This window comes from Lampetra fluviatilis, chromosome 22 (genome assembly GCF_964198595.1).
Source record: "Lampetra fluviatilis chromosome 22, kcLamFluv1.1, whole genome shotgun sequence".
In the NCBI taxonomy this organism is placed as follows: domain Eukaryota; kingdom Metazoa; phylum Chordata; class Hyperoartia; order Petromyzontiformes; family Petromyzontidae; genus Lampetra; species Lampetra fluviatilis.
The window spans coordinates 2,539,682-2,567,473 of NC_136296.1; the positions used below are offsets into that span (position 1 = coordinate 2,539,682).

Sequence of the window (27,792 nt, forward strand, 5' to 3'; positions counted from 1 at the left end):
TCACATGCCCTTTAATATCACATTATAGGTGACCATATATCCCTGATTATACATGCACAGATTGCGGTCAACTGCGTTATAGCTGAGGCTGCTCATCTTTTCCATGGGCTTGTCCATCATGATGCTCAAAGACCTCTCCTGGTTAGTGTTGGTGTCAAATGCAAAGTAGATCTCTTCAGTTTTAAGGCTATAGGTGCGCGTGAGGTACAGGACACCACACACCATGAAGCCATTGCTGACTGCGGGTTTGTACTGCGTGGTAGTCCAGCTGTTGATAACAGCAAGGGAAGTATCATTAAGTAAAGCAAGGGACACCTTCCCATTGGCAGAGTAAATGACCCATAGACCTTGTTCATCCACAGAGAAATCCATATCAGAATATGTATTGCCCAGGTAAGGATACGTATTGCTTCCTGACGCTTGGGGGAGATTTACTTTGGTAATACTGGAGGCTGTCAGGTTAAATTTGCAAACAGCGACACCAGTATAGCATCTGTAAAACATGTGATTTTTGTACATCACTGCATCCATTCCATAACCTAAATCGTAGTCGGAATAGATGGTCTTTTGTTCCAACAGCTTAGAGGTCTGCAGTGCCCGGTGGTTGGCAAATATCTGAAACGCAGTAAAGTAAACCTGATTGCTGGTTATCACCCAGTACGCATCCTCACGTCCCTTCAGTGGGAGTGGGTCTTTCCCAAACGCGCCATATATGTACCCTGAACCTTGCATGTTCAGAATGTGAATATATGGTGCGCTGACGTTCTGCAAGCCACCGTGCGCACATGAGCCTGCAAAGAGACAATACAGCACTTTAGAAAATGTTCTTGATATTTTAATTCGTAGAAAAACGTTCATTTATGAAATGATCCAACACCTGAAAAGTGTTTCTCGTATTAATGTACATAAACAAAACTTAAATGTTAGCCACCACCATAGGAATACTCCTTTCAGAATGAACACAACCCAACTTTATAATTTGACTTGTTAATATGCAGAGCAATGTACAAATAGACAATCTTCTAATCTATAAGATATCCTCTATAGAGAAGACAACATAGTCCAGTGGTCCATCGATTTACGATCTTTAGATTAACAATCCATCTCCCATAGGGTTAAATTGTTTCTATTAACGATACATTTTCGATTAACAATGTTTACAATATCACGCAGCTGCTAATTTCGGTCAATCAGAGTGCTCCTAAGAGGACTCAGCAGCAGACCTCATTCAATCAGCGACGCCATTGTATGAGCGATTTGAGAGCAACTGGCTGATAGCTTTACAATGTTTGATGTGCGTTGCTTATGGAAACAGCTCTCTTAAATAATTCGTGTTTTTTTTACTTAAAAGTTAAATAAAATCAATAACAATGTCCCCTAAAATGACTATAAAAAAGATGACAAAGTCAGCAAATAATTAGTGTGCAAATTAAGCAGGAAAATATTGAAAAACCATCCATCTTCTTAGCCGAAGGTAATAATTTTTATTTTAGCTCTACTTATTGCTTCTTTTTATTCTCCATTTATTTATTATTTATACATCTTTTTTATTCATATAAAATTTTGAATATGCCCTTTTAACGTTGATAAAAATTGCATGTTTAAATATAATAAACTAAATAATTAGGGTGAAAGGTGACATTCGGATCGTTCTGGAACAAATGAATCCTTTAAAATGTGTTTTCTTTATTTGATTAACGATAACTTCAATTAATCATGTTTTTCGTGGAACCAATTCATATCGTTAACCGAGGGACCACTGCATTTGAAAGCCTTTACATATATCCCACCAATCCCAATAAACTTAATTTTAACACAGTCTTTTATGTGACCCCACAAGAAAAAACCTGTTGGTGCTATGTAAAGCATGACATGTGGCTAATAATAAATAAGTGGGATATTGATATGTGGATCACCCTGTATAATACCATGAGGATGACACAATTGAATTTTGTTCCTGAATAACTTCTGTAATTTACTTTATTATCCTTAATTTTCTAATGTGCTAACCAACTGCGGAATCAGAGTTAGGTGGCATTATAACTACTGAATGAAAAATCTAACTAAAAGAAGAGATATCAGGGCAGATCTTGGAGGTGTCTAACGTGTAACAGCTGTGGCACCTTTCAGAGGCTACAAAGCATTTAGTGAGATGTGACGATGGTAACGAAAGCATTGACAATGCTGACATATTGATAATTAGATCTTAATAGATAACATGAGGAACTTCTGATCAGGTGGATTCAGTAAATAACAGGTTTTATGAAGAATAGGATAAGATAATGTAGATAATGTATATTCCTCGAGCCCCCTTTATCAAAGGTTCACTCACTCTCATTTCCCTCCGCCAATCCTGGTCCTCCTTACCTAACGGTTGTCAACCGTTAATCGACAGTCCATTCTCGTTTTCCCACCTTTTACCTTTGAATTTATCTTCCAATCAGTTTAATTCTCTGAGAGTAACCAATCCTCTTTGAGGCCTCCCTGCATGAATCAGAGGCCCCTAACACACTTCCTCACTGTCTGTCTGCACATGTACCCCGTCAGGCAAGTCGTGTGTTGCTTCGGTCTTTACAATAACATAAAAAAGTCAAGTGCCCTACACTGAAATGAGCATTGGGCAGGGCTCATGCAAAATCATAGTCCTGAGTAATTTCCTGAAATTCCATGGTAATGTTGCATGGACAAGTGTCTCCAACAGCCATTACTAAAATGCCTGTATCTTTCAACTGGTGATACTCGTTTTACCAAGGCCCCGAAGATTGATGGTTGAGTTATCTCCATTCTGGCGCCAATTTGAATGTATGAGCTCATAACTTATGATTTTGATAACCTGTCAACTGTTTTGAACACATTTTTCATATATAATATAATACTGTATGAATTACAAAAGGCCCCCTATTTGAGGGGAATATCAGGAAATCATCAGAGACCTTGTCTTTATAATTAATTTAGAGGCATTTGTCGCATACATACATACATGCATACATTAGATTGAATTTTAAGCTGCGCTTGTAATTGTAATACTAACCCATGGTAATGTAATGGATGGACCCTACGGAAATAACTTCTGATATAAGTAGCTTACCAATTGGGGGCTGGTAAGCATTGTTGCTGGGGGGCTGGTCAGCATTGTTGCTGGGGGGCTGGCCAGCATTGGAGGCCTCATTTTGGCAGTCCTGCAGCTGCTTGCGCAGAGTGTCCACCTGGTGCCGGATGAGCAGCACGTTGTTCCTGTCGTAGCTGTCCAGCGTGTTCACCACCACACTGATGTTCTGGATCTGTTGGCCAGGAGAGTTATGAACACGGTGCGGTAATCCACTTGAGTCGATTAACCAGGCCCGGGCAGTCACAGTTTTCATGGCAAACACCAGGTTATTTTCTGCAATTATCTATTGAATAACATATCAGTGATATTAATATTTACAGTGTGTGTGCACTTCCATCAACAAACTAATTACAAACTTCTTATAAATACAACTCAACCCCTCATATTGCCTCTGTTCTTTCTGCGACGATCGCCTAACTGCTCCCGTGATATTTTGTCGCCAAAACTTGCCGCTCCTCCACTCTGCTTCCAATCTCGTCCCCTGGGACTCTTCCTCCTCCCCTCGTGCTTCACCATCATGGCCACCTCCACTCTCACCATTCTACCGACCCTTCGGCCTCCTTGCACCCCCCCCCCCCCCCCTTGTCAGTCCCTGATTCACTCTTATTTTGCTTCACCTCACATCCTCCCAAGTCGCCATTTTCAACCCTCCCATTTAGGAGTCACAACAATGGTATTATTTGTGTTTCAAATAGATGTGATATTTATTATTTACCCAGGCAATATTGAAGTGGTAAGCGTGTTTTTGTTGAAACTGTTTGGGATGTTGAGGCAATCTGCTTTTCTATTCTTGCATGGGAGGTTCAACTAGGATATGGTGAGCTGGTAGTCCCTCCATCTGTCCTGCCTACTTTTACATATCCATGTCCACACATTCACTAGCCTCACCACACACTGAGTCGTCATGAGAATTAACTGGAGTGCCAAGAGAAAACCCACACAAAGTAATAACAACAGCAATGTATATCTGTGTATGCCATTACATATTTTTTGGAAGACGCACCCAACTATAATGTCATTCCAGTTTGTATTAAGCCATCTGCAAGATGAATGCAGTTTACTATGAGAAGATATAAAAGGCAGCCCTGCATGTAAAACAAATGCTGCCTTCACATACCAGTTACTCAAGGTACTCGATTTAAAATGTCATCTGAAAGAGGAAAACCTGAAAGTTTGTATATCCTCCCAATAGAAAACTGTGGCCAATGCAGCACCTCTAACGCAAACAATTGCGTGTCTTTGCAACAATCGTGACTGACCGAGAGGTGGAGATGATCGAGCGTGGCGCTGGAGACCTCCAGCTTCAGCTGCTGCACCAGCTGCTCCATCTCCCTGATCTCCACCCGCAGCAGCTCAAAGTCCAGCTCTGTGTAGCGGTCATGGCCCTGCTCCATTCGCTCCACGCGCACCGTCAGGTTCTGCAGCAGCCCAGTATAGCGCACCAGCGTAGCGTAGTTCTCTGCCACCTGCAGGCATAATTTCAATATTATCTCCTTGAAATGAAATTCACTTGAACATTTTCACATCTTGTGTTAATAAACAACCGTTTATATTTCGATTTAAAGCTTTCGTGACTACAGGGATTCATATTCTTGGTTCTCTCGGTAAAGTCACATGACTTTACCGAAAGAACCAAGAATATGAAGTCACGTGACTTTACCGAAAGAACCAATAATATAAACCTTTTATATAACATATAATGGGACATGTAATGAACTGTATTGTTATCAGGGATGTAGTGATACATAAAGTAGTACGATCTATACCAGAGTTGTTGGAAGGTTGGATCCTCAAACCCACATTGAGGTCAGGAGCACTGGCTGATTTAGCGGAGGCTCTAACAATATAGAATTCTATATATTGGTTGAAACGCAATATGATGCATCTTATAAATTAGTAATAAAAACCATATAATCACTATGTAGATTATTACCAGTTAAGTGCCAAATTGAAAAAAGTGTTCACTTTAATTTGTATTTATCTTATCAGTTTGTATATATTTAAAAACGGAAATAACCATGGTAAATAACAATAGCGTATTGGGCATTGAGCATGGGTAAGGTTGCCCACTCTGACGGAACCTCTTACATTATATCGTATTTATTCATTTATTTTCTTCAAATATCCCGAATTGCTTTCAACAGTCACCAGGAGATCGATGTCAATTCCGGATGAGACTCATGGTCAATTTGGAACGGTTGGCAACCCTTTAGATATGGGTGGTGATACAATACTCTTAGTTCTTTCGGTAAAGTCACGTAGGTAAAAAAATGAAATTAAAATTAATAAAAATAAAAATCACGACGTTTCGGAGGCAACACAAGCTTCCGTCTTCAGGTGAAACCGTCACAGCAAAATATATATAGTGGTTAAGGGGGGAGGAGCCAGGAAGGGCAGCGGGGGAGGAGGAGTTGTGAAGTGGTAAATTAATTGAATACGATTAAGCCGCTCTATATAAGGTACAGCTATTTTGCTGTGACGGTTTCACCTGAAGACAGAAGCTTGTGTTGCCTCCGAAACGTCGTGATTTGTATTTTTATTAATTTTAATTTCATTTTTTTACCTACGTGACTTTACCGAAAGAACTAAGACTATGAATCCTTGCAGTCACGAAAGCTTCAAATATGGAAGGTGATACAATAGTCAATGAAAGGAGGAACCCCAAAACTAAAACGGCCCCAGCGCCCCCATCATGAAAAAAACTGGCCCTGTTTTTGGAAACATAGTAATCCCTCGCCAACCACGGGGGTTAGGTTTCTGAAGACCCCCATGAGTTGGCAGTAACGTGGTTGGCGAGGGACTGCTGTACTGCAGTGCCCTCTGCTGCGTGAAATGGCTGACAGATAATTTCCAACAAGTGAGGAGACACATGGGTGTACGGTATTTTTAGACCTGCAATGATGATCTCCTGCGAGGATTCCAGGAACTGTCATTATTGGATATCACGACTCAATTCAATAGTACATTATGTTAGCATTGTTGTGCATGAGGAATCACTCATGGTTGCATAAAAAGTCTGTCACGGTGTTCAGAAACATTTGTAAAGAGCAGAACATTTTCTCAATTAAAATTTCCAGGCCTTATGCTTTATTCATGATACTTGCAAATAGTGGGATTCCCTGACCAGTGGGTGGGGTTTGCGGAGGAGGCTGTGTAGGTGGGGATAGTGATTGAAGTGGGCGTACCAATTTAAAAGTGGTTGAGGCTTATTGAAGGAGGGTGTGCCAATTCAGCAGGTACCATGCAGTGAACTCCCAGAATGCAATAAACACAAAAATGAAGCAGAAATTAATCTACACATTGTCTTGTTTCTCTCTAAAATTTCACTTAACTTCTCATTTAGCAATCTTTGGAACAACGTAATCAACCAGGCTATGCGTTAATTGTGTGTTGACCAACTCTCTGTGTTGCATTGCTAAATGTGTTTTCTCTCTCTATCTCTGTGTGCTCGTGTTGTAGCTCTAGTATTTCCTGCAGTCACGAAAGCTCCAAATCTCTCATTAGCATGCTTATTTCTCTACCCCCCCTCTCTCTCTCTGCCCCCCTCTCTGTCTATTTAAGGCCTCGACACAGAGGCGTTGTTTCTCGGTGTGCCTATTTGTGTGTCTCTCTCTGTGTGTCTGTGTTATCTCTTTCTGCTTATGTGTCTGTCTATGTGTCTCCGTGTGTGTGTTTTAGCTCTCTCTCAAATTTAGCAATCTTTGGAAGAACGTAATCAACCAGGTAGGGTGTTGATTGTTATGTTAGCCGACTCTCTGTGTTGTATTGCATTCTATTTCTAAGTTTACTAGGTTTGTGTTCTCATTCATTCGTACCTGATGATGATTGCTTGTGTTGCAATCGAAACGTCGTATGCTATTATTTAATTTATTTTTATTTCTACGTGACTTTACCGAAAGAACCAAAGAGTAAAACATTATACTCATAAACAAAGTGAAAAAGTAATGTATCCTTCACAACAATGGAGCGAACCAAAGCAACACAAACCCAGAGTAAAATAACGCAATGAACACGAAACCGGAGTAAAACAACGTAATATACACAACAATGGAGTAAAGAAAAAAGCAATAGACACAAACAACGGAGTGAAATAAAGACCTGAGCAGGAGATGGAGTGAAAGAACACAGATCGGGGGTTACGTTCGGGTTTGCACCCGCAGCCCTCCGTAGGATTTGTAATACTCCTACTGATACTCCTGCTGTTATGGTCATACATGTGTAATAAACGACTGGACCACGATGTCTGGCTCAGTGTCCTTTATTCGGTTCGTGCTGTACTCCCACACGGCTGTCTCTACTCCGTAGCTTCTCCACGGTGCTGACTCCGATGTCGGCCCGATCCACAACAGCAGCCCCGCTGCTGTTTCTCTCACACAGCCCCCCTTGGCTGTACTCTCTGCAACTCCTCTCTCTCTCCCTGCTCTGACAGCCTCGTGCTGTCTCCCTCTCTCCCTCCGCAGCTCTGACAGCCTCGTGCTGTCTCTCTCTCTCTCTCCGCAGCTCCACCTGGCAGCCACACCGCTGCCTCTAACACGCAGCCCTTCTGGCTGTCTCCTCTGCAGCCGCACACCACTCCGCAGCTTCCTCCTGTCTTCGGGGTTGGCTCCCGATGGCCGTCGGTGCCCCCCCTCTTCTCACGCGCCCGCGTGGCCTCACTCTTTTCCGCTCACACCCCGACTGACTTCCCCTTCCGGTTTACCCGCTTAAGGACCCGAACCTTCCACCCACGTCACATGACTCCACCCCCCGTGACGTCACATCCGGAAGGTCGCTTACGCCCGCATTACACCACCCTCCCCCGTAGAAAAATCCCAGCCGACCTCGGCTGACCAATAGCAAATCGTAATGCGGCGAACCGAGCTTCCCCCCCTAAAGGACACTAAGCATACAATGTAACAGCAAGAACAACAACAACAACGCAATTAACATCAACGAACGTACAAAAAGCATGCAATAAATACAACTGTAAAAAAAAAATAACAACACAGCAACAATCAACGAAACGTAAGCGATTTGGAACGTGTGCGGGTCGCCGGCCCGTCCCGGACGGTCGGCGGCCCACTCGCAGAACGGGAACGCGATGAAAGTCGAGGAATGACAGGGGGTAATCCCCCTGTCGCAGCTGGAAGTCCACCAACGTCCCGTGTCCCTAAAGAGTTAGTCTTGGGCTTGTCCTGTGACCGTGCCCGCAGCTGGGTCGGAAGGGCTGCAGGGCTCGAAGGTCCCGCAGACCTGGCAGGCGTCCTCCGAGCAGGGCCCCTCGTCCCCCGCAATGTCACGGCCGGCCTGTCTGGAACAGGTACAACAGGCGCTCTAGCAAGATCAATGGACGCAGGCAGGGGAGAGTCAGCAGCAACAGACCCCGGCAAGGCAACATTGGGGGATGACGCATCATGTAAGGGAGCAACATATGGTTTCAAGCGCGACGTATGCACAACCCAGCGACGAGACCCAATTTGGACGCGTGCTGACTGTGGGTTGGGAACCGCAATGAGGCGTACGGGACCATGCCAGGGTTTGTGCAATTTCGGAGAGGTTCCCGGACGTACCTGTGGACAATGAAGCCAGGCTAGGTCCCCAACCTTCCAGGGGCACTCCCCCTCGGACCGTCGCGCATATCGCTCGTTCCGGGCCTGGGCTTTGGCCGTAGCCACGCGGGCATTCTCCCGCGCCTCCGTGACTCGGCGAACCGTGTCTTGAATGTATTCAGGAAGTGGTTTACGAGGTCCCTTCACCCCAGTTCCCAATTGCACATCCACCGGCGGCACGTTTTCCCGACCATACATAAGGTAAAACGGCGAATACCCTGTAGCCGCATGAGGCGTCATCCTGTACGCCGAAAGCACTCCGGGGATGTGCAGATCCCAATCTGATTGTTGTTCGCTCACGGTATGGCAAAGCATGGCAGACAATGTCCTGTTCAGCCGTTCAACCATACCATCCGTCTGCGGATGGTATGGGGATGTCCGTACTTTCTTAGTCCCAAGGCCCGCGCACACTTCCGCCAATAATTTAGAAGAGAAATTCCTGCCCTGGTCCGTGAGGAGTCTCTCAGGCGCCCCCTTATCCATAATATACCCAAACAAAAAGGCGTCGGTAATGGCCGCGGCCGACTGATCGGGCAACGGCCAGGCCATCGGCCAACGGGAGAGGTACTCAACCCCTACCAGCAAATATTTATTACCCCTCGCCGATGGTGGAAAAGGTCCCAATATGTCCAGTGCCACCAATTCATTGACTCGAGACACCTGAATCGACTGGAGAGGCGGCACGTAAGGATGTTTCGGCGGCTTACGTCGTGCACACGCAGGGCACGCGCGCACGTGCCCTACGACATCTGTCGCCATGCCGTGCCAAAAATAATGACGTTGCAACGTCAACAAGGTCTTCTGCACCCCTAAATGTAAGAGAGTGTCACAATGGAGGGTTCTAATCAACTCGAATCGCAAGGACGTTGGTACCACCAGGCGCCAACGTTCCTGGAACCCCTCCCGCCACATAAGCAGACCATCTCGGAGAGCGGTTTGCGGCCCCATAGCCGTACTCGGACTCCCATTGTCCCTAGCAGACCGCTTCCGCAAGGACACCAACGACTCATCCATCATCTGTTCCCGGATCCAGACAGACCGCGGCAGATTCAAAACCCCGTCAGCCGGTCCCGGTTCCATCGGAGTGTCCGACTTCTCGACGGCCAACGTAAGCGGCTGAGGGGGGTTTGGAATCGGCGAACATCTATGCGTCCCCGTCTCACATTTACAAGGGGCGCGCCGCGGTAATCTGGAAAGTGCGTCAGCGTTCGCATGGCGCACTCCCTTCCGATGTTGAATTTGGAAGAAAAATTCCTGTAGCGTGTCCAACCAACGTGCCAACTGTCCGGATGGCTGGTCAATTTTAAGGGCATATTGCAAGGCCGCATGATCTGTACGCACAATAAAAGAACGACCGTAGAGGTATGGTCGAAATTGCCGTAGGAAAAAAACAACCGCCAATAGTTCTCTGCGAGTGACACAGTAGCGGGTTTCCGCAGGAGACAAGACTCGGCTACCATACGCCACGACACGCTCTACACCCCCTTTAGACTGTGATAATACCGCCCCAATACCCGTGTCACTCGCGTCCGTATCAAGAATGAATGGGTGATCGAAATCGGGATAATCCAATGTTGGGGCCGTGGCCAATAGATCACGCAGACTCCGAAAGGCCGCCTCCTCCGGCTGTCCCCAAACAAACTTCCGTCCTTTACCCGTAAGGAGATGCAAGGGCCTCGCAATCGTAGCAAAACCCGGCACAAATCTTCGGTAATACGAGGCAAATCCCAAAAACCGCCGAACATCCCCCACGGTGGCCGGAGTCGGCCAATCCCGGACGCACGCCGTCTTTTCCGGATCCGTGGACACCCCCTCAGCACTCACAATGTGCCCCAAATAGCAGACGGACCGTTGCAGTAGGTGACATTTCTTTGGTTTGAATTTCAATTTGGCAGAACGCATCCTCGTGAACACTGTCTCCAGCCGCGTCAAATGTTCATCAAATGTGCGGCTGAAGACAATAATATCATCCAAATATATAAGACACGTCTCCCACTGCAACCCCGACAAAACGAGCTCCATCAATCTTTGAAATGTAGCAGGGGCCGCATTCAATCCCATCGGGAGACAGTTGAATTGAAATAACCCCTGCGGCGTACGGAATGCGGTTTTCTCCCGTGAGGACTCGTCAAGGGGAAGCTGCCAAAATCCCGAAGAAAGGTCCAGTGTGGAAAAGAACTTAGCCCCCGACAATGCGTCGAGGGAGTCATCCATACGCGGCAGGGGGTATGCATCTGCCACCGATATCTTATTCAATTTGCGGAAATCAACACAAAATCGCAATTTGCCATCCTTCTTCTTAACCAAGACGACCGGAGCGCCCCATGGGCTGTTAGATGGCGATATAATGTCCGCAGCCAACATGTCTTCCACTGCCCCCCGTACGTGTTCTCGCTCCGCAGGACTCATCCGATGCGAATTTAATCGAATAGGGGCAGCATCGCCCGTCTCAATGTGATGGTAAAGCAACGATGTGCGGCCCAAATCCAAATCATCGGAGCTGAACACATCGGAATATGTCAACAACAATTTACGCAGTGCACCACGTTGCTCGATGGACAGGGAAGAATTTCCGTCACATAAATCAGCAACCCAACGATCATCCGAACTCCTTGGCTCGGAAACCCCAGCAACAACTCCCCGGCTATGCGGACAATCATGGGTCGCAAACGCCGTAGTGGCATGTGCCACAACCGTACCGGCCGGGACACGGACGTTTTCCCCCCCCGCATTAAGCACCTGTAAAAACGGTAATTGATCCGGCCGGACGATGGTCTGTGTCCCCACTAACGCCAACCCGGTTGTTATCGTGGCGGACGGTGACAACAAGACCCCTACTGCTCCTAGCCGATCAGGCAGGGGCTTCCGATACCGCAAGGGTATAAGCATCTGTGTACCAGGTGGGATGTCCACAGATGCGACGGACAGCGCCTGCACTTGTACGGCCGAAGCAGGTCGCCCCCAGGGCGACGGCAGAAACGAGATTTGACGGCCCCCCGGCAGTTCAATACAATTCTCATTGATTTTGATCAAAATGGGCATCTTAGCCAAAAAATCGGTGCCTAACAAACAAGGAACCGCCAAAGATCTCGATATCAACACAACGCCCGAGGCCGACACATCCCCAATAGATATCTTAGCATCCACCTGACCCACGATACCCATGCTACCCCCGTTCGCAGCGACGCACGACCCATAAACCAGACGCACAGCCCCCGGCGGGATGCCCAACAGATGGAAAATGACATCCGAAATAATAGTCGCAGACGCGCCGGAGTCGACCAAAATGCGTACGTCCACCCCTTGTATAGACCCCGGTACAGTGGACGAGCCCGTAGCGGCCGCGACGACTCTCCGTGCCAACTTGCGCCACTGCGTGACCGAGCGACAAGGCCCCGTCGAAGGGCATGCTTTAACCACAACGTTAGGATGGCGCAACGACGGTGATGGGTGAGGTGTAAAGCCTTGCCGAGTGTCTGGTGCGTGCAGACATGCCTGTTTTGGAGGATCTTTAGCCGACTTGTCCGGTGCCGAGGCCTCCTGCTGCGGCGGAGCCGGGAAGCGGGCCCAGCAGTCTCTGGCGTAGTGGCCCCTACGCCCGCAGCGGAAACATTCGGCCTCGTTGCGCCGAAGCGCAGGCCTTGCCTCCTGACGGCCCCGTTCTGGTAGCGCCGCGCGCGGTCTCGGCCCGCCGCGTCCCGTCCATGGAGCGGAGGCGGCCGTCAGCTGTTGAGGGCCCCGGTCATCCGGAACATAGACAGCCTGCGCAGGGTTCCACCCCAGCGCATCCCCTTCTTTGACGGGCTCCCCCGTCCACGCCGTCACTTGTTTCCAGCGACGGAGGTTGAATTGCGCATCGAGACACTTAGCAGCCGTCCGGGAAGTTAGCTTCTCATGCCCACACACAGGCATGGGGATCCCTAGATCCCGAGACAGCTCCAACATTTTCCCTAATATGAGAGGCTCGAGCAGGTCCTGTGGCGTCTCAGGATAAGCTGCCATGGCCAGCTCCAGCACCGCACCCCTGAACGCCACGGGCGACTCCTCTGGTGCTCGTTGTCGTTGAGCGAATCGCCGATGCGCATCATCTGGTGGCTCATAAGCATCGGCCATTTCTTGAAAAACACCACATAAAGTTGCCTTCTTATCGGTCGTTATGGAATGGAAGAATCGGACAGATTCGTCGTCCAGGAGAGTCGGCAACACCTCCAAAGCCTCCGCATCGGTCCATCTTGCTGTGCGTACCGCCGCCAAGAAGCGGCAGGCGAACGCGCTCCAGTCCCCACCGACGGAAAATTCTTTAACCGTTGTAAGGTGGCGACTCCGACTCCTCTTCCCGCCGTCTTCCAATGGTGGTGGTTGTGGTGGCAAATTCAAAATGGCGTCGGCCCGCGGCGTGGCCAAGATGGCGGTTTGGCGCCGCGGAGCGCGCAAAATGGCGGCCTCTTGCCGCGTGGGCAATGGCGGCGGCAGGACAGGCAACGTGGCGGCCCGCGGAGCACCAACTGCGTCCTCCATCGTCCCTGACGCGACGAGATGGCATAGATGCGCCAGGACGTCCTTAAGTGCCTCCAGTTGTACCGCCATCGCTTGCCATCGTTGATCCGCGTCTGATGATGTCGACGGACCCGCCACCGCGCCAACATCCTCCACTCCCGTTCCCGTGGTCGCCTCAGCCGGGCTCTCCTCCACCACCCCAACAGGATCCGTGGTTGGAGGGAGTTCGTCGTCGTCGGACGAAGAAGCCGATGCAGGCGCCGGATTAACTTTCTTCCTCACTTGTTTCGACATGCCGTTGCACTTCTGACACCAGTGTAATAAACGACTGGACCACGATGTCTGGCTCAGTGTCCTTTATTCGGTTCGTGCTGTACTCCCACACGGCTGTCTCTACTCCGTAGCTTCTCCACGGTGCTGACTCCGATGTCGGCCCGATCCACAACAGCAGCCCCGCTGCTGTTTCTCTCACACAGCCCCCCTTGGCTGTACTCTCTGCAACTCCTCTCTCTCTCCCTGCTCTGACAGCCTCGTGCTGTCTCCCTCTCTCCCTCCGCAGCTCTGACAGCCTCGTGCTGTCTCTCTCTCTCTCTCCGCAGCTCCACCTGGCAGCCACACCGCTGCCTCTAACACGCAGCCCTTCTGGCTGTCTCCTCTGCAGCCGCACACCACTCCGCAGCTTCCTCCTGTCTTCGGGGTTGGCTCCCGATGGCCGTCGGTGCCCCCCCTCTTCTCACTCGCCCGCGTGGCCTCACTCTTTTCCGCTCACACCCCGACTGACTTCCCCTTCCGGTTTACCCGCTTAAGGACCCGAACCTTCCACCCACGTCACATGACTCCACCCCCCGTGACGTCACATCCGGAAGGTCGCTTACGCCCGCATTACACATGTTACGTACTGTATATCGTTTATTGTTAAATTTGAATCACAGTTCCTATGATCACTGTTACATTTTCTTAGGTTTTTTTCGGTAAAGTCACTTAGGTAAAAAAAAAAAATTAAAATTAATTAAAGTAAAATAAAATTAAAATTAAAATCACGACGTTTCGGAGGCAACACAAGCTTCCGTCTTCAGGTGGAACCGTCACAGCCACGACAGCTGTATCAAGTAAATGAGAGATTAACAAGAGATACCCCTCCGTATATATAATGGTTGAGGGGGGAAGGGCCAGGAACGGCACACTTTTTATTGATATGGTAAGGTGAGGCTTAAGATATGAATAGACTCCATAACAAAAGACTGAGCCTTTGTTATGGAGAGGTGCGGTTTGTGACTAACGCCTAGCCTACATAACAAAAGTGTGAAAAAAGAAAAAAGAAAGAAAAGAAAGAAAGAAAATAGAAACAATAAACCTGGTAAAACAAAACAGGCTGTCTATCAGTAACCTGTAATAGTTGTCTGTCAAATAAGATGGTCCAAATAAGTGTAGTTACATCTTTTTTGCATGGTTAGATACCCCTCCATATATATAATGGTTGAGGGGGGAAGGGCCAGGAACGGCACACTTTTTATTGATGTGGTAAGGTGAGGCTTAAGACTATGAATAGACTGCATAACAAAAGATTGAGCCTTTGTTATGGAGAGGTGCGGTTTGTGACTAACGCCTAGCCTACATAACAAAAGTGTGAAAAAAGAAAGAAAAGATAGAAAGAAAAAAGAAACAATAAACCTGGTAAAACAAAACAGGCTGTCTATCAGTAACCTGTAATAGTTGTCTGTCAAATAAGATGGTCCAAATAAGTGTAGTTAAATCTTTTTTGCATGGTTAATCACATCTTTCCAATGATTATTCAGTTTGTAACCATCATCACGGTTGAAATTATGTGCTGTGTCCTCACCGAACTCTAAACAGATCTTATTTAACGCTAGCCAATCACTAATCTCGGAGAGAATAAGGTTACTCCGATCTGAACTCGATAATTTAGATAAGACTTTCTTACAAACACATTTAATGTTAACACAAAAAATGTCACCTTCCGATTGGAACCACGTTGATAACATGACTTCTGCTTCTGCTGACTCAATGTCAGCCAAATGCAAAGCTAACCTGATTTCTAAATTCAACCTCCTATCTAAGAAGAAACCAGAGCCACACATCACTTAGCTGGATGTTAACAAGACCGTGATTAATCAGAGTAACATCACAATTTCTGACAATCTATAAACGGTATTGGCCAAAGGACTAAATTTCGCCGTCACCCCTAAATATATACCAGTAGAGATTGATGTAGCCCTCAGAGGCATAGTACACATCCATGCGGATGTAGCAAGAGCTGAAATAGCTACTATTCTTAAGAATGCTAAGAAACCCACTAGTAACATCAGCAAAACGAACGCTCTGAACTCGCGGACCTAAAAAAGAGAGATGATATAATTCTAGATTTGAAGCTTTCGTGACTGCAATGATTCATATTCTCAGGTTTTTTCGGTAAAGTCACGTAGGTAAAAACATTAAAATTAATGAAAGTAAAATAAAACAAAACAAAAATAAAATTCACGACGTTTCGGAGGCAACACAAGTCTCCGTCATCAGTTGGGACCGTCACAGCCGAATTAGCTGCATCAAGTGAAGCAATGATTCAAGATGTAATCCCTTATAAGCAAGTTGAAGGGAGGTGGAGAGGGGGGGGGGAGAGCTTATTAGGCTGTGGTAGCCAATGAATGGAAACGTATCGGGAGGGAGGAGGAGCGGTGATCAAAGACTGCACGCAGTGCTCAACACAATGAATGGAGACGTGTCGGGACGGAGGGCGAGCGGCGATCAAAGACTGCACGCAGTGCTCAACACAATGAATGGAGACGCGCCGGGACGGAGGGCGAGCAGTGATCAAAGACATCACGTAGTGCTCAACACAATGAATGGAAACGTGGCGAGCGGTGATCAAAGAACAATGAAGAGATTACTGTTAAACACTGTGGATGTTAACACTCGGTGAAGTAAATTAAAATAGTGCCTGTCAGATAAGATGGTCCAAAAAGTGTAATTAAGTCTTTTTTGCGTGGTTAATAACATCTTTCCAGTGATTACTGAGTTTGTACCCATCATCACGGTTGAAATTATGTCTGTGTTTGTATATTTGTATGGCTTCGTGTACAAACCTTTGATGGTAGCCCGGAGGTTTGCAGAGAACCTTGGTCTCGGAAAAGACAATTTCATGAGAGCCTGCCGAGTTGTAGCAATGATCGGCAACGGCCGAAGAATCAGTTCTGCCGTGTTTCAGATCTGACTTGTGCTCGCGGACACGATCAGCAACATGACGTTTTGTTTCTCCAATGTAGCAATCACCACAAATGCAACTCAATTTGTAGACTCCAGGATACTGTAAGTCAGGAACGACATCCTTCACAGATGGAATCAGATCACGGATTTTATGCACTGTACTGAATCGGACTTGGATCTTATGTTTGTTTAGAATTTTGGAGATCTTTTTGGTCACGCCTGCTATGTATGGTAACGTGATAGTTTTGGTCGGAGTTTCATGTGGTTGTTTCTGTGTGGTGGGAGAGACAGCTTGGCGGATAGTGCGGTCAGAGTATCCGTTCATCCTGAGGGCCCGATGTACATGTCTTAATTCATCAGTCAGGTGGTGTTGGTCAGAAATGCCATGGGCTCTGTGGTATAGCGTTTTGATGAGAGAATTCTTTTGAGATGGGTGGTGGTGGGAATCCGGTTTCAAGTAGGAATTTGTGTGGGTGGCTTTCCTGTAGACAGAATGTCCCAAGGATCCGTCAAGCCTCCTCTTAAACAGAATATCCAAGAATGGTAGTTTACCGTCTTTCTCCACTTCCATGGTGAATCTGATAGATGGGTGTCTAGAATTGATGTGGTCCAAGAAGTGGTTCAATGCTGGGAGGCCATGTGGCCAGATGACGAAAGTGTCATCCACATATCTCTTCCACAGGGAAGGACGCAGGGTGGATGTCTGGATGGCGTCTGATTCAAACTTTTCCATGAACATGTTGGCTATAACTGGTGACAAGGGGGAGCCCATAGGGGTACCCTCATTCTGTTTGTAGAAGGTGCCATTCCAGGTAAAATAGGTGTTGGTGAGGCAATGCCTAACCAGCGCAGGTACATCAGAATTCAATCCATGTTGGACTAAGTCCTCAATTAGTCCAACATGGATTGAATTCTAATGTACCTGCGCTGGTTAGGCATTGCCTCACCAACACCTATTTTACCTGGAATGGCACCTTCTACAAACAGAATGAGGGTACCCCTATGGGCTCCCCCTTGTCACCAGTTATAGCCAACATGTTCATGGAAAAGTTTGAATCAGACGCCATCCAGACATCCACCCTGCGTCCTTCCCTGTGGAAGAGATATGTGGATGACACTTTCGTCATCTGGCCACATGGCCTCCCAGCATTGAACCACTTCTTGGACCACATCAATTCTAGACACCCATCTATCAGATTCACCATGGAAGTGGAGAAAGACGGTAAACTACCATTCTTGGATATTCTGTTTAAGAGGAGGCTTGACGGATCCTTGGGACATTCTGTCTACAGGAAAGCCACCCACACAAATTCCTACTTGAAACCGGATTCCCACCACCACCCATCTCAAAAGAATTCTCTCATCAAAACGCTATACCACAGAGCCCATGGCATTTCTGACCAACACCACCTGACTGATGAATTAAGACATGTACATCGGGCCCTCAGGATGAACGGATACTCTGACCGCACTATCCGCCAAGCTGTCTCTCCCACCACACAGAAACAACCACATGAAACTCCGACCAAAACTATCACGTTACCATACATAGCAGGCGTGACCAAAAAGATCTCCAAAATTCTAAACAAACATAAGATCCAAGTCCGATTCAGTACAGTGCATAAAATCCGTGATCTGATTCCATCTGTGAAGGATGTCGTTCCTGACTTACAGTATCCTGGAGTCTACAAATTGAGTTGCATTTGTGGTGATTGCTACATTGGAGAAACAAAACGTCATGTTGCTGATCGTGTCCGCGAGCACAAGTCAGATCTGAAACACGGCAGAACTGATTCTTCGGCCGTTGCCGATCATTGCTACAACTCGGCGGGCTCTCATGAAATTGTCTTTTCCGAGACCAAGGTTCTCTGCAAACCTCCGGGCTACCATCAAAGGTTTGTACACGAAGCCATACAAATATACAAACACAGACATAATTTCAACCGTGATGATGGGTACAAACTCAGTAATCACTGGAAAGATGTTATTAACCACGCAAAAAAGACTTAATTACACTTTTTGGACCATCTTATCTGACAGGCACTATTTTAATTTACTTCACCAAGTGTTAACATCCACAGTGTTTAACAGTAATCTCTTCATTGTTCTTTGATCACCGCTCGCCACGTTTCCATTCATCGTGTTGAGCACTACGTGATGTCTTTGATCACCGCTCGCCCTCCGTCCCGGCGCGTCTCCATTCATTGTGTTGAGCACTGCGTGCAGTCTTTGATCACCGCTCCTCCTCTCTCCCGATACGTTTCCATTCATTGGCTACCACAGCCTGATAAGCTCTCCCCCCCCCCCCCTCTCCACCTCCCTTCAACTTGCTTATAAGGGATTACATCTTGAATCATTGCTTCACTTGATGCAGCTAATTCGGCTGTGACGGTCCCACCTGATGACGGAGACTTGTGTTGCCTCCGAAACGTCGTGAATTTTATTTTTGTTTTGTTTTATTTAACTTTCATTAATTTTAATGTTTTTACCTACGTGACTTTACCGAAAAAACCTGAGAATAGAGATGATATAGTCATCCTCTTGGCAGACAAGGGCAATGCCACGGTCATCATGGATAAAGATTCATACAACAACAAAATCCTGGACCTACTTAATGATGGGAGTTACTCCAAAATTAAAAACGATCCCACTAAAAGCCTAACGACAAAAACCAACAGAATCATCACGAGTTCGACTTCCCTAATCGAACCAAGCAAACGTCCCTCTCTAAAACCATCGGCGGCAAGACCTCCCAGACTCTATGGTCTTCCCAAGATCCATAAAGAAGGCACCCCGCTACGACCCATCGTGTCGACGATAAACTCTCCTACATTCAAACTAGCCCGGTTTCTATCAGATACTCTGCTTCCCTTCACAGGCAAGACCTCTTCAGCAGTACTCAACTCAACCCAATTAGTCTGTATGGTTAAGGACATGGTACTATCTCCTGATGACATCCTCGTCAGTTTTGATGTAGTATCTCTGTTTACCAAAGTTCCAGTACCGGACACCCTAACAATAACTGAGGACTTAGTCCAACATGGATTGAATTCTGATGTACCTGCGCTGGTTAGGCATTGCCTCACCAACACCTATTTTACCTGGAATGGCACCTTCTACAAACAGAATGAGGGTACCCCTATGGGCTCCCCCTTGTCACCAGTGATAACCAACATGTTCATGGAAAAGTTTGAATCAGACGCCATCCAGACATCCACCCTGCGTCCTTCCCTGTGGAAGAGGTATATGGATGACACTTTCGTCATCTTGACACATGGCCTCCCAGCATTGAACCACTTCTTGGACCACATCAATTCCAGACACCCATCCATCAGATTCACCATGGAAGTGGAGAAAGATGGTAAACTACCATTATTGGATATTCTGTTTGAGAGGAGACCTGACGGATCCTTGGGACATTCTGTCGACAGGAAAGCCACCCACACAGATTTCTACTTGAAACCGGATTCCCACCACCACCCATCTCAAAATAATTCTCTCATCAAAACGCTATACCACAGAGCCCATGACATTTCTGACCAACACCACCTGGCCAGTGAATTAAGACATGTACATCGGGCCCTCAGGATGAACGGATACTCTGACCGCACCATCCGCCATGCTGTTTCTTCCACCATACAGAAACAGCCACATGAAACTCCGACCAAAACTATCACGTTACCATACATAGCAGGCGTGACCAAAAAGATCTCCAAAATTCTAAACAAACATAAGATCCAAGTCCGATTCAGTACAGTGCATAAAATCCGTGATCTGATTCCATCTGTGAAGGATGTAGTTCCTGACTTACAGTATCCTGGAGTCTACAAACTGAGTTGCAGTTGTGGTGATTGCTACAGTGGGGAAACGAAACGTCATGTTTCTGATCGTGTCCGCGAGCACAAGTCAGATCTGAACCACGGCAGAGCTGATTCTTCGGCCGTTGCCGATCATTTCTACAACTCTGTGGGCTCTCATGAAATTGTCTTTTCCGAGACCAAGGTGCTCTGCAAACCTCCTGGCTACCATCAAATGTTTGTACACGAAGCCACACAAATATACAAACACAGACATAATTTCAACCGTGATGATGGTTACAAACTTAGTCATTATTGGAAAGATGTGATTAAATTTCGATTTAAAGCTTTCGTGACTGCAGGGATTAATCTTCTTGGTTCTTTCGGTAAAGTCACGTAGAAGGGAAGTAATAAAATAATAAAAATAAAACATAATAAAACAATTCTCACGACGTTTCGGCCACAACGCAAGCAGCCGTCCTCAGGCGAAGAATGAAGCACCTCCAAGCTTGGAGCGTATATTTAAGCTGGGTTAGAGGGGGGAGGTGGGAAGAAGAGCGCCTAAACAAAATAATTTGCATATCAAGAGGAATTCAGCATATGGAAAATGCGTAGGAGGTGGGCGGGGGGGGGGGTTCCAAATCAATACTATGCCCGTGCATTATGCAGGATTAGCAGCATCAAAGGGGGGGGGGGGAGGGGGGTAGCATTAACAAAGGAAAGGAATGTTAATAGTATGTAGCTGCAGTTACTAAACAACCAAGTAAAAAACTAAAGTAAAAACTGCATAACAAACTAAAGTATAAACTACATAGCATCATCAGTGTACTTACTATACTCTACAATAAGCTGAGTTACTAACAGTAAGTAATACATAAAACATTCTACGTTGTAAAAAATTATATAATTTGCTTCCATCTAAACTTTATTCTCTTACATCACACGCGTCTATACCGTACTATATACTGCCATAGGCAAATCCAACATTAAATTACATACTGTATTGCTATAAACCATTCAACACAGTACATAAAATCCGTGATCTGGTACCGTCTGTAAAAGATGTGGTTCCAGACATACAGTACCCTGGTGTCTACAAATTAAGTTGCCTCTGTGGTAGCAGTTACATTGGGGAAACCAAACGACATGTCTCAGACCGCATCCGTGAACATAAAGCTGACCTGAAACACGGTAGGACAAACACCTCAGCCGTGGCAGATCACTGTTACAACTCAGTGGGCTCACATGACATTGACTTCTCCAAGACAGAGGTTCTCTGCAAGCCATCTGGCTATCATGAGAGATTCGTTCATGAGGCGATCCACATATACAAACACAGAGACAATTTTAACCGAGAAGATGGATTCTGGCTTAGCAATCACTGGAAGGACGTAATAAACCATTTCGATACACATTAGGGTGGGTAGAATAATACATAGTGTAATATTACAATGTATAAGGTGGTTTATAGCAATACAGTATGTAATTTAATGTTGGATTTGCCTATGGCAGTATATAGTACGGTATAGACGCGTGTGATGTAAGAGAATAAAGTTTAGATGGAAGCATATTATATAATTTTTTACAACGTAGAATTTTTTATGTATTACTTACTGTTAGTAACTCAGCTTATTGTAGAGTATAGTAAGTATACTGATGATGCTATGTAGTTTATACTTTATTTTGTTATGCAGTTTTTACTTTAGTTTTTTACTTGGTTGTTTAGTAACTGCAGCTACATACTATTAACATTCCTTTCCTTTGTTAATGCTACCCCCCCCCCCCCTTTGATGCTGCTAATCCTGCATAATGCACGGGCATAGTATTGATTTGGAACCCCCCCCGCCCACCTCCTACGCATTTTCCATATGCTGAATTCCTCTTGATATGCAAATTATTTTGTTTAGGCGCTCTTCTTCCCACCTCCCCCCTCTAACCCAGCTTAAATATACGCTCCAAGCTTGGAGGTGCTTCATTCTTCGCCTGAGGACGGCTGCTTGCGTTGTGGCCGAAACGTTGTGAGAATTGTTTTATTATGTTTTATTTTTATTATTTTATTACTTCCCTTCTACGTGACTTTACCGAACGAACCAAGAAGATGTGATTAACCATGCAAAAAAGATTTAACTACACTTATTTGGACCATCTTATTTGACAGACAACTATTACAGGTTACTGATAGACAGCCTGTTTTGTTTTACCAGGTTTATTGTTTCTTTTTTCTTTCTTTCTTTTTTCTTTTTTCACACTTTTGTTATGTAGGCTAGGCGTTAGTCACAAACCGCACCTCTCCATAGCAAAGGCTCAGTCTTTTGTTATGCAGTCTATTCATAGTCTTAAGCCTCACCTTACCATATCAATAAAAAGTGTGCCGTTCCTGGCCCTTCCCCCCTCAACCATTATATATACGGAGGGGTATCTCTTGTTAATCTCTCATTTACTTGATACAGCTGTCGTGGCTGTGACGGTTCCACCTGAAGACGGAAGCTTGTGTTGCCTCCGAAACGTTGTGATTTTTATTTTATTTTACTTTTTCTAATTTTAATTTTAAATTTTTACCTACGTGACTTCACCGAAAAAACCTAAGAATATGAATCCTTGCAGTCACGAAAGCTTCAAATCTAGAATCACTGTTACATTGTTTTTATAGCTTTATTTTGGTTATTTCGAAAACGTTTTGGTTTAGCCATATTTATTTGTTGTAGTACAGAGTTAGACTGATAACTTTAATCTAAATTCTCTTATGGTTGTTATTTGCACACAGCGTTGATATACGGTGTTTTTTCTGGAAGACTTTGCTGTTTTTCCCCCTGAAATTTTCTGTTGCGCGTAGTCACTTTTAGATGTTCCTTGTTCATGTTTTTGTTTGATGCGGTTGCACCCAAGTCAAGAGTCGCATGGTTCAAGGGCTATACCTAATAAATAAAACTAAAAACTAAAAAAAAAACTTTATTAAATTATTTCACTGCTCTACATGCCTCAGGTGGAGAAATCTGAGAAATGGAATTTGAGGTACACCAACATGATACCAGAATGAATTAAATGCAACTAAAATGGGAAAATGGGTTTTCAGGTACTCGATTATAAATATGTTTACCTAAAGGTTAAGCATTGATTCAGTCCTGCCGGATGAACTGCATTCAATTTAAATATGAAGGTGAACTTCCATCCTTTATATCAGGGGTCCCCAACCCCCGGGCCCCGGATCGGTACCGGTCCGTGGCTTGTTAGGAACCGGGCCGCACAGCAGCAGGAGGTGAGAGCGGTGAGTCCACGCGTGGAACCCGCCCCCATTGTTTTATTATTCACCACTTCCATCCTCGCCTCTTTCCCGCACTGCGCACTTGTCTCAGTCACAGTTTTGGTAAGCCCACAAGCTAACCTGAGCCAAAATGAGTAAAAAGCAAACGTCGCTGGAGAGCTTCTTTGAAAAGGGGGAAAGACCCAATGATGACCCCCCCCCTGGTCCGTGAAAAAATAGTTTTCCACGAAACCGGTCCCTGTGGCCGCCACTGTGGCAATGAAGAGCCATTGTTTGAACATGTCTGCACGTCGGCATGACAAAGATGTTCGGCAAATCTATCACCGTATGCCAATTTGAAAACTGGTCATGAGAAAACTTTATTTAATTGTCATCAAGCTCCATTGTATAAAGTGAAGTATTCAACTCTTAGGATCCACTCTATCTCTCTGGCATGTGCTTGTAAAAGGACGGTTGCTAAAAAAAATTGTCACCTATGTTTCGGGCGCAGCTTTCCCACCTGATGACGGACGCTTGTGTTTCGCCCGAAACGTGATTTATTCTATTTTATACCTACGTGGCATTACTGAAAGAACCAAAGAGTATGGATTCCTGCAGTCATGAAAGCTTCAAATTAAGATTTTATCTATTACATATTTCTCGTTTTAAAGTGGTGCTTTTGACGAATGTGTTGAGTTCCTTTGGTTTTCGCACTCGCGCACCACTGCCAATGCAGCATCACGAAATAATATGTTTTCATCACAGAATCATAGAGAACGTTGAAAAAAACATGTTTCAAATAAGACACGAAAGTACATAAAAGGCAGCCATTGTGCGTATGCAAAAACATAATCATTTCCTGAAGTGCGTTGTGCGCCACTTGTCTTATATCACCATCAAAATAAACATGAGCAAAAAACTGACAGCACCACAAGGAACTCCTTGCTGATGCTCGTTTGCACACCCACAATGCCTGTGTGCTGTTTAAAAATACATTTTTGTATCTTGTTTGAAACTCATGGTTTTCCAGCCTGCACTATTATTCTGTTATAATGTTTTTTTCATAATTTGCATATGAGACTTGTTTGCAATAGCCAAGCAAATGGGTCCCAAAGTGTGGATGTAGAGACCCCACATATGTGGTTCCCAGAAGCAGACCAGTGAGCAATGGTGAGTATACTGTGCTGATGAGTTCTAATAATGATGACATTGGTCAAAAATTGTCTGTGACTGCTGCTTACTGTCCGCGTTTGCTCTCGCGTATTTTTCTGGTCACATAAGCCAAGGGGACTAACATGCACTTAAATGTTGATTTAAAACTTTCGTGACTGCAGGAATTCATATTCTTTGGTTCTTTCGGTAAAGTCACGTAGATAGAAAAAATAAATAAATAATAAAATATGCATGTTTTTTATTAAACAAAAACTCAAGACGACCGCTTGTGTTGCGATCGAAACGTCGTGAGTTTTTTTTTACATTTATATATATTTTGTTATTGTTTATAATTGTATTATTTTCTATCTACGTGACTTTACCGAAAGAACCAAAGAATACAAAATGCACTTAATTCAGAAAATGTTTTTTTTGCATACACACGATGGCTATGGGGCTTTTTACACATGGTTGTGTCTTGTCTAAGATGTTTCACAAAATTATAATGTTCTGTGCCAAGAGTTTATGACAGGATGTTAAGAATCCTGCTTCTAATAACTTAGATCGTCTTAATTTAGGAGCTTTCGTGACTGCAGGAATTATTCTTTGGTTCTTTTCGGTTAAGTCACGTCTAAAAATAAAATAATAAATTAAAATAAAATAACATATTACGACGTTTCGATTGCAACACAAGCAATCATCATCAGGCATAAAAGAAATAGCAACAAAAATCTAACTAGAAAAAACTATAGACAGACATACAAGCAGACAGACATCACAACGGCACACAGAGAGAGGAGCAAGCTGACAACGCGGCACGGGCACGCAAGCCTGAAAATTAGGCGGCAGGCACACGAAAATTAAATAACCTAGTAAAATATCGAAATGTAATGTAATACAACACAGAGTTAACCGACTCTCTGTGTTGTATTACATTACATTTCGATATTTTACTAGGTTATTTAATTTTCGTGTGCCTGCCTCCTAATTTTCAGGCTTGCGTGCCCGTGCCGCGTTGTCAGCTTGCTCCTCTCTCTGTGTGCCGTTGTGATGTCTGTCTGCTTGTATGTCTGTCTATAGTTTTTTCTAGTTAGATTTTTGTTGCTATTTCTTTTATGCCTGATGATGATTGCTTGTGTTGCAATCGAAACGTCGTAATATGTTATTTTATTTTAATTTATTATTTTATTTTTAGACGTGACTTAACCGAAAAGAACCAAAGAATAACTTAGATCGCTCTTGTAATAACTGCAGCCCAGTTGTATCTTGTGACAATTACATTTGCGAAGATGATTTAGATTTTAAATTACTATTTATTTAATATCTGCCCCTCCGATTAGTACGGTTGGCTACGTACAGTGGGAAAAAAGTTCAGTATACATACATTATTGTAGATGCATCTGCTTTTACATTTTTACATTTACTGTATGTTTTTGTATTTGTGACTACAATTATATGTATATTTATACTTTATTCATGAATTGGAATAATACTTGATTTTGATTCGTATTTGTTTTAAATTTAAAGTACAATTTCGAATTTGTATTACAGATACCTTGTTTTTCATGTACAAGTCATGCTTTATCTCTAAAACTCATGCTTAAACCCAGCACAAGTCAAATCTTGATGAAACTCCTAACATGTTGAGTAAAACGTCAGACATTATGCGGCACAACACGTGGCACAGCCCCGAAACACATCGGAGAGCTATGCAAGCACCACCGTGAAAACCTACACAGTCATGTTTCATGTTGGCTTTATGGGCAATGTTTAAGCTCCTGGTGAAATAACAAGAGTTCACCTTCTTTGATTCCACCGTGACGGCCGTGGCAATCGTCTTAGTGCTGAGCTGCAACTGCTCCACCGTGTCGGCCGGGAAGATGGGATCCGGCAGATAGACGTTACACACGCACTGGCCCTCTGCATCCCGGGAGCTGTTAGTGTAGGCGCCAGGAGCCAGCTTTTAAGAGAAGACCACAACGTGAAAGCACATCACACTCACACTCGCTTACTTTAAACATAATAATTGAATATCCAGCACAATAATTGTAAATATATTCTTCCGAAAATGTATTTATTTTAGAGTTTACAACGTTTTGTTGGTAGACTTTGTGGAGGAATCACATGCGCATTAAAGACGGCTGATGAGAATTATCCATGTAGAATTTAAAAAAATGTCATCATAAGCTATTAGCTATTGTTTACTCTCATAGTCTTAGGAAATCCACAGCACAGCCCTGCAACCAGGGTTTAATTTCAGCCAGATCTGTCCAGTCAGGAACACGGGGAAAAAAATAAAACACAGTACACCACATCCAGTATACCTCTCGTTATGGCTTTGACTACTAGTCACATGGGTAGTCCAGTCTGCCAGCGACCCAGTAAATATTCAGTAAAAAATTGAGCCTGGCCTGCAACAGCCAGTGTAACTTACATAAATGGCGCAAGCGAGCTCCTGGAAGAGAAGACCGAGGACGATGCTGAGCAGTGCCTTCATCGTGACTGCTAGATGAGCATCAGCTGTAGTAGTGTCCAGCTGCCCTGGTCTTGTATTTATAGGAGTGCCACTCCCGTATCGCACAAACACCTTTTGTACTTTTTTAGTCACAGACATCTCAGGGTATTTCCCAATATTTAAATTAAGAAAATAGTATACATTTTTTATTATTATTGCTATTATTAATGCTTCCGTGAGCACTGATGAATTTGGAAATATACAAAATGGAAATACTGTTGTTGATAAGTTTTCGGCGTTCATTTGTTTACCATTTTGCTGGTCTCGACATCAGGGGTTCCAGACTTGTAGTCCGTGGTCCGCTGGTAGTATGCAATGTCATGGAAAGGTGGGTTCTGAATGCCAATAAATCAAGTTATTTATTTTTCTCCAGGAAGAAGACAACCAGCAATTTTGCGTAAGCTATGCACGCTGGACAACAAACTAATTGAATAACTTGATAAAACAAATTACCTTGAGTCATGGACTCTAAACTCGCTTTCCGGGAACACATTGAACGCACTGGAAGGAATGCAAAATAAATAACTAGGTTTCTCTACAAACATAAACATTGCTTAGCAGCGACGTTTCGGTTATCATTAGTAAGGGCTACCTTACTCCCACTATCTGATTACTGTAATGTTGTGTAACAATTCGCTTCCAATACAACATTTAATAAGCTCATTCCAACA

General features: G+C 44.8%; 1 protein-coding gene across 1 annotated transcript; it reads right to left on the reverse strand.

The window, feature by feature from the left end:
* Nucleotides 1-27,220, reverse strand: LOC144938453 (olfactomedin-4-like). The gene is made up of 5 exons (XM_078866271.1): nucleotides 27,041-27,220; nucleotides 26,408-26,566; nucleotides 4,369-4,575; nucleotides 3,089-3,281; nucleotides 1-791 (listed from the first exon to the last, which is right to left on the reverse strand). Exons 1-5 carry the CDS (start codon nucleotides 27,218-27,220, stop codon nucleotides 1-3), a joined length of 1,530 nt encoding a protein of 509 aa, XP_078722397.1.
* Between the last annotated feature and the right edge of the window lie 572 nt (nucleotides 27,221-27,792).